Raw genomic sequence first — 7,980 nt, forward strand, 5'->3', positions numbered from 1 at the left:
ATGGAGAGAAGTGCGAGATATACACCGATCACAAAAGTTTGAAGTATTTCTTTACCCAGAAGGACCTAAATATGAGACAGAGACGTTAGCTAGAGTTAGTAAAGGATTATGACTGTGAGATCCTTTATCACCCCGGGAAAGCCAATGTAGTGGTAGACGTTTTGAGTTGGAGGGTCCCAGGACAACTGTTCAGTTCGAAGCAAATATCCAAGGAATTAGCAGAAGACATGACCAGAGCGAAGAAAGAATTGGTAGTGGGCCGGTTGGCCAATATTACATTGCAGTCCACCCTCTTGGAGAGAATAAAAGAGGGTCAAATGAGTGATGCACAGTTGAAGGAGATTAGAGGGGATGTCCTAGCTGGAGTAGCTAAGGATTATTCCATTTCAGAGGCGAGTTTTATGAGATATAAGGATCAGATCCATGTTTTGATGGACATGGGTATCAGATGAGAGATCATCGATGGATCTGATACGACACCATATTCCTTACATCCAGGCACCAAGAAGATTTATCAGGATCTAAGGTCATCGTATTGGTGGCTTGGGATGAAGAAGGATGTGGTTGATTACATAGTGAAGTGTTTAACCTGTCAGCAGGTGAAGGCTGAACACCAGTGGCCAGCGGGGTTGTTACAGCCTTTAGGTATTCCCAAGTGGAAGTAGGAAGAAATTACCATTGACTTTGTAGGAGGCTTGCCCAGGAGGGTAGAGCAACATGACTCTGTATGGTGGATAGTGGATAGATATACTAAGTCAGCTCACTTTTTGTCGGTGAGGACAAACTATACTGTGGACCAGTATGCGGAGCTGTATGTGAGGGAGATCGCACGTCTCCATGGGGTTCCAAAGTCTATAGTATCAGGTCGGGATCCTACATTTTCTTCCAAGTTTTGGGGCAGCTTACAAAAGACTATGGGGACTCAGTTGAAGTTCAGTACAACCTTTCATCCTTAGACAGACGGACAGTCTGAGAGGAAAATTCAGATATTTGAGGACATGCTTAGAGCATGTGTGCTAGACTTAGAGGGGTCTTGGAGTAAGTACCTCCCGTTGATTGAATTCTCATACAATAATAATTACCAGTCAAAGATTGGAGTAGCTCCATACGAGATGTTGTATGGAAGGAAGTGTAGGTCGCCCATTGATAACTCCATTTTAGTGTTGTTTTAGGATGTGTTTTTGTGGTAATCTTGAGTATTTATGTTTTTTTTGTGCAAGATTATGCTTGTTTTTGTCTTTGTTGTAGGTTGGTGCGTTGAATCATGAGTTAAATACTAAAAGAAGACGAATTGGTGGAAAAATGGAGCTTTTGGTGGTTGTTTGACTCAAATTGGTGCTAAGGATGAATAATATTAAGTTTAGATGAAGGAAGAATGTCAAAAGGTTAAAATCTGGAAAAAAATAGAATTAGAGTCACGGCATGAGCTTAAGGGCCGTGACTCTAGTAAAGTCAGAGATTGAAGGGTTGCTGAAAGGAATTAGAGTCGCAACTTGGTCAGCAGAGTCACGGTGCTAGAAGAAGTCAGAGGCGAATCTAGGAGGTTCATGGAGAGGCGGGTCGCGACTTGGGTTTAGAGGGTAGCGGTGCCTGGAGGGCTAACCAGATTTTGAAGAGTTTTAAAAAGACATGGGCCACGACCTAGGAAAGGCCAAGTCCCGGGCCGCCTATGAAAGAAGTGGAAATAGTATTTTTTTTTAGTCTAAATTCATCCTTTAGGGTTTAATTAGGATGTTCAGATTTTAATTACGAGTTTAGAGATTAATTTTGATTTTGAGATTAGTTTTTCTGCACTTTTATATTTTTTATTTATTCTTCAAGTCTTTGAATCTTATGTTTCTAAATTATTATTTTGTTGATTTAGTATTTGGTGTTGGAACACCCATGGACATATTTAGTTTTGTATTTGAGTTTACTATTTTAGCCATGAACTATATATTTTGAGGCTTGGAATATTAATGAGCTATATGTCTTAGTTCTTAATTTCTATCACTTTATCTTAGCAATTTACCCATTTTTTCATTCAAATGTGCTTATTGATGATTTCTTGTTGTTGATTGGCCATCAATGGAAAAATATTGAGTTATATTTATGCTGAGAAGTTTGAATATAATGGATATATTTGAATGGCATAATTGGATAATCTTGTTAGGTTATGTTTATGAATAGTATAGGAGTGTGCTATTTATCTTGTGTAATAATTATGAATTGATGCTTAATTCTGGGCTCTTAAACTTGATTGGTATAAGAATATGTTAAATTAGGTGAAATAATTAATTCCCTAGGATTTGGAAAATTTCTATGAGCTTGTTTTGAATTCTTGTTAACTTTGGGCAATTTGTTGAGATTTTGCTGCATCAAAACGTACAGATCAATTGACATAGAGGGATTTAATAATTCAAGCCTATTTTATCTCATTTTCAGATTGGCATTGCAGTTTATTTTTAAGATTTTTTTAATTGATTCCAAGTAGTGTTAGTTTACAAAATTAAAACAATTTAATTTGGTTACTTTTTCAATTGTTTGGTAATTAATTTGTGCATTTAGTTTTAATTTGCAATCACTTGTGTAGACGATAGTCAACTTATCTCTTTATTACTTGTTTTGTGAATGTGTACACTTGCACATTATTGATCAAAATAAATCATAACAATAAGACTCCCTCCAAGTTATAGACGGGTTGCAAACCTAGTTTGAGGTATGGAGGTGTCCAGCATAAGTGTAGAAAGCAAAGACCAGAAAGTTGGAATCTAGATTGGAAGTATGTTTGTGGGTAGGCTATGCAAATGGCACAAAAGGATGTTATTTCCATAGACTGATAGAAAAGAAGATATTGGTCTCGATCAATGCTACTTGTTTGGAAGAATACTATATGAGAGACTTCAAACCTCACAGTAAAGTACTCGAGGAATTACTTAGTCATAAGATCTCACCACAACCAACTTTAAAAGGTTGAATTGAACAGACCATAGTTTCAAGTTAAGAATCATTCGGAGATGGTTATAACATCCTTTTCTTTGATCAGGGTAGCCAGGTTAACATTACGAGCAGGTTATAAATAAAAGAAATGATTTTTTTTTTGTTGCATATATTGACTATTTTATGTTATTGTTTGAATAATATTATAAATATCACAAAATTCATAAATTCATTAATGTGACTACAAATCTTGTATTGGTACAAGAGGATTAAAATTATAAAGAATGAATTTAAATAAGTTTCCAATGAAATAAAGTTAAGGAATCTTTAGATTAAATACTATTGATACGATCAATTAGTATTATGAATACATGCGATATAGATTGAGATCACTGATGTAGTAGGACATCTTAGTGGAGGTGCTTTATATTGTGAGATTATATAGAATTGGACCTGACATGTTATTAATACTTTAGTGAATACATTTTTTTTTTCATAAAGAATTAATTAAACATTCCAATCGATGATCATATACATATCAATCTGAATCCTAAAGTTATTGTGAACTCCTATTTTGTTATATGAGTCCTTTGATTCAGTCATTAGGGTCTTTCAGAATGATCAGGCTAAAACTTTTATTTTGGGGGCTCATTATTGTAAATGCTTGGAGACATGATGTAAATATTTGAAATCTATGCATTCTTCTTCAAAAATTAAATAATGGTTCCCTTAAATATTAGTCTTTGGATTGAATGGTTTTTGAGCTCGAATTCATAAATCAGTTTATAAATTAACTATTCAATAGTAAGATTAGTGGTACTTAAGGATAAAGAGATAATTAAAGAGGTGAACGGTAAACTTATCCTAACTTTAATTATGAACTATTAATAGAGGATTGAATTGCATGTAATGATTAAATCAATTGACGCTTCATTACAAAATACTCAGTAAATGAATTATCAATAATTGCAAGAGTGGAGTCTCGTATTTATAATGGAATCATATTCATATTAATAAATAAGGTTATATATTAAAGAGTTTTAATTAATAATATCAATTTATTGGAGCTTGGAATTACAAGGTCCATAGGTCTCTTAACCGACCCTATCAACACTCTTCAAGATAAGAGTTGAAACTAAGATAAAATTGTGTAACGAAATATTTGGAAGAAAATTGTTCTTCGGGCAAATATGTAATTATATAATAATTAATTAATTTAATTATTAATTTTCAAAATTAATTAAATTAAATAATTAATTATTTATTTTATAATTTTTGAAATTATTAAAAATAAATATTACAATAATTATTTTGAATTAAATAATTTGTTTTTATTTAAATGTGAAAATTAAATATGGTAGTTCAAAATCGATTTGAATTGGATTTGTTATTTATTCAAATGATTAATTAAATTGATAATTCATATTCAAATTTGTTATTAGTTACTTAGATATTGTCTAATGATATATAATTTCTTATAACTACCTAGATATTGTCTAATGATATAAGTTTTAATAAAAAATGTTATTAAAAGATAATGTCGGTATTATTTTTAATAATGAACAATTAAAAGAGGTTAAGACACAAACCCTGAAATTGAGCATGTTTCATAACAATCACAGTAGCGTGTAACACTTACTCGGAGACTCATGTTCTTTTATTTAATTAATTATTATTTTATCAATGAGAAATTTTTAAATTTGATTTAATTCATTTTAATTAATAAATGATAATCAATAAGCCCTAGAATAATGATATAAGTAATTATCTTATTTTCTTGGTTATATATATGCTTTCACACATTCACACTCATAGAATAAAATAAAAATATATCGTAATATTTTTTCTCTCAAAGAAAACTTGATTTTATCAAAGACTATTCCAATATCTCATGTGTTGAGTTCATCTTGTTAATCACAAATAATCTCAGTGTTTCTTTATTTAACCTCCTAAATTTGCTGATAAGGCTTAGTGCCTTGATTAATGTGTTGGGAGGGCATAATTGGATATATATATAGAATTAATGGATTAAATATGTGACTACGTGCATATATTATTTATATGGTAATGTGAATATATGTGCATGTTTAGGTGTATTAAATATGTATGTGGGGACTTTTCCAAATAGGAAAAAATAAAAGTTGTTTCCCGCTCTTTCTCTCTCGGTGTTCTCATCGGTGCCATGGCGAATAGAAGAATAGGATTAAAAAAACTGGACCTTCATCTGCTGATAGGGTCATCAAAACTCGATCGATGGATGCTATTTTAGGGGTTCAAGAATTGGAAGTGAACGAGGATAAGCAAGAGGAAAATGCAAGGCAGGTTGTTGATGCACCAATACCTGAGCATCGCTCAGAAGTCTGCACGAATGTGGAGGATTGGTTATCGGCTTCCAAGCAAGAAATGCAGGATGTGGATGTGGGTAAGAATGTTGTTTCCCCGATTTTACATTCTAATTCTTCTGGTTTGAATAGAGCTAGTTCTAGTGGGAAGAATGTGGCTGGCAATGGTTATTCTCAGAATCAGGAGAAGACTCCAGGGATCAAAATAGATATGGAGGATATCGCTGAGGAGGTGAATTATTGGCACACTTCGATAGTGTGCTACATGCTCGGAGCTAATCCCCCAATTCGAGTTCTAGAGGGATTCGTGAGACGATTATGGAAAGATCAGGTGGACAAAGTAGGAATCCTCTCTACAGGTATTTTCATAATTCGATTTCTGGCTATGGAATTTTGTGACCGTGTGTTGGATGGTGGTTACTTATTCTTTGGCAAGAAGCCTCTGATTATGAAGCCTTGGAATCCTGTTGATGATTTCTCTAAAGAAGCTATTTCTTCAGTTTTGACTTGGATTCAATTGGGAGGCCTAGACATCAAGTATTGGGGAGACCGATCACTTTTCAAGATTGTGGGACAGATTGGGAAGTCGATCCAAGTCGATAATATTACCAAAAAAAAAAGATCGATTAGCCTATCCCAGAATTCTTATTAAGGTTAGCACGGCTTAGGATTTTCCTACTCAAATAAGTTTTATGAATAAATTTGATCAGGAAGTAGAAATTTAGGTGGAGTATGAATGGAAACCCATTTCTTGTAAGATCTGTTCTGGTTTAGGACATGAGTCTCATTTATGCAGGAAGAGTAAACCAGCCAAGCAAGTATGGATTCCTAAAAAGAGTGAATCAATGCCGCCTTCAAGTCAAGCAAATATAGATTCAGAAGGGTTTCAGACAATGATAAAGGGGATTAAGATACAGGAACCCGAGGCAAGTACAACTAGTGTGACAAATCAGTTTCAAATGTTGGAAGATGATTCTATTATAGACATGCTACAGAGGACCAATACAGGAAGAGAGGGGGGAGTTCCCTCTATACTCAATGGATAGGATACTTTGCTGGAATGTACGAGGGATTAACAGCCAACATAAACATCGAGAGATTAAGCATTTAATCCTTTCAAAGAATGTTGGGCTGGTTAGTCTTCTTGAAACAAAAGTGAAGAATAAAAATATGGGCTCCCTTTATACTAGTTTTTTTTTTCTAGATGGTGTTTCACTAATAAAAATCCTTGGATTGATAGAGGTAGAATAATAGTTGCTTGGAATCCGAAAGTGTACTCTCTGGATATTAGGTTATGCACTACTCAGTTGATTTATTGTTTGGTGCAAGTACCAAATCGGGCAGGAAGTTGTTTTATCACTTTTGTGTATGGTTTTAATGATGAATTATCTAGGGAACAGTTGTGGAAAGATTTACTGGAGTTGGCTGTATCTATAGCTGATCCTTGGATGGTGATAGGGGATTTTAATGAGATTTTTTTCCATCATGAGAGAATAGGTAAAAAGGTTACTGCTAAACTCTCTAGTAGCTTTCAAGATTGCCTATCATTCTGTCACTTGGAGGATTTAAAGTTTTCAGGCTGCTTCTATACTTGGAACAATAAACAAAAGGCAGAGGAGAAGATTTATTCAAAGATTGATCGTGCTTTGGTTAATTCACAATGGACAAATTATTTTCCAAACTCAGAAGCTGTTTTTCTTCCGGAAGGACTCTTTGATCATAGTCCAGTTCTTGTTCACTTCTATTTGGAGTGTGCAATGGAGAAGAAACCATTTAGATACTTTCAGATGTGGAAAGAAGCTCCCTCTTATGCAGTCAAGATTCAAACTAGTTGGACTATACTAGTTGTTCGAACTGCAATGTTTCAAGTGGTTTCTAAATTGAAAAGATTGAAACATGTATTATCGGGTATTAATAGAGAAGGTTTTTCTGATATTCAGCAGACAGAATTTAAGGCAAAAATTTTATTGAGGGAGCTTCAGGAAGAAATGGATAAGGATCTGCTTAATGCCTTATTATTCAAGAACAAGTGGGTAGAGAAAATTTCCTCCATTTTCATAAAGCTTACATGATGTTTTTGGCACAAAAAGCTAAAGTACTATGGATGGCTAATGGAGATGAGAATACTCATATTTTCCATGCATCTCTGAAGGCTAAGAGGATACAGAACAGGATACTATCCATTAAGAATGAAGGAGGCACTTGGGTAGATACTCCAGATGGTATTAAAGAGGCTTTTTTGGATTACTATCAACTATTGTTGGGGACAGTTATGATACAAAGGAAGCAGGTTTCTCGGTCCATTATGGGATTAGGCCCAGTTCTCACTGAAACTCATACTCAGATTCTTACAACAGATTTTTCAATTCAAGAGGTTAAGAATGCTATGTTTTCAATTGCAGGAATGAAAGCTCTAGGCCCAGATGGATATAGTAGCTACTTCTATCAAGATAATTGGAATTTTGGTAGGTTTGGAGGTTAGTGCAGCTGTTCTATCATTCCTCAAATCGGGTAAATTGCTCAAAGAGATTAATGCCACAACTATTACTCTCATTCGTAAGACCATTTGCCCAGATAATGTTTGTGATTTCAGACCCATTGCATGTTGTAATGTCATCTATAAAGCAGCGTCTAAAATGATTTGTTCAAGACTTCGTCAAGTTCTACTTGACTTAATAACAGAAAATCAAGGGGGATTTGTACATGGTAGATACATAGC

General features: G+C 34.1%; 1 protein-coding gene across 1 annotated transcript; it reads left to right on the forward strand.

The window, feature by feature from the left end:
- The first annotated feature begins 6,384 nt into the window (after positions 1–6,384).
- Positions 6,385–7,333, forward strand: LOC133825067 (uncharacterized). Its single transcript, XM_062258063.1, has 2 exons — positions 6,385–6,395; positions 6,655–7,333. The coding sequence occupies exons 1-2, from the start codon at positions 6,385–6,387 to the stop codon at positions 7,331–7,333; spliced, it is 690 nt and encodes a 229-aa protein (XP_062114047.1).
- The last annotated feature ends 647 nt before the right edge of the window (positions 7,334–7,980 follow it).

The sequence above is a fragment of the Humulus lupulus genome, chromosome 3, assembly GCF_963169125.1.
Source record: "Humulus lupulus chromosome 3, drHumLupu1.1, whole genome shotgun sequence".
NCBI classification, from domain to species: domain Eukaryota; kingdom Viridiplantae; phylum Streptophyta; class Magnoliopsida; order Rosales; family Cannabaceae; genus Humulus; species Humulus lupulus.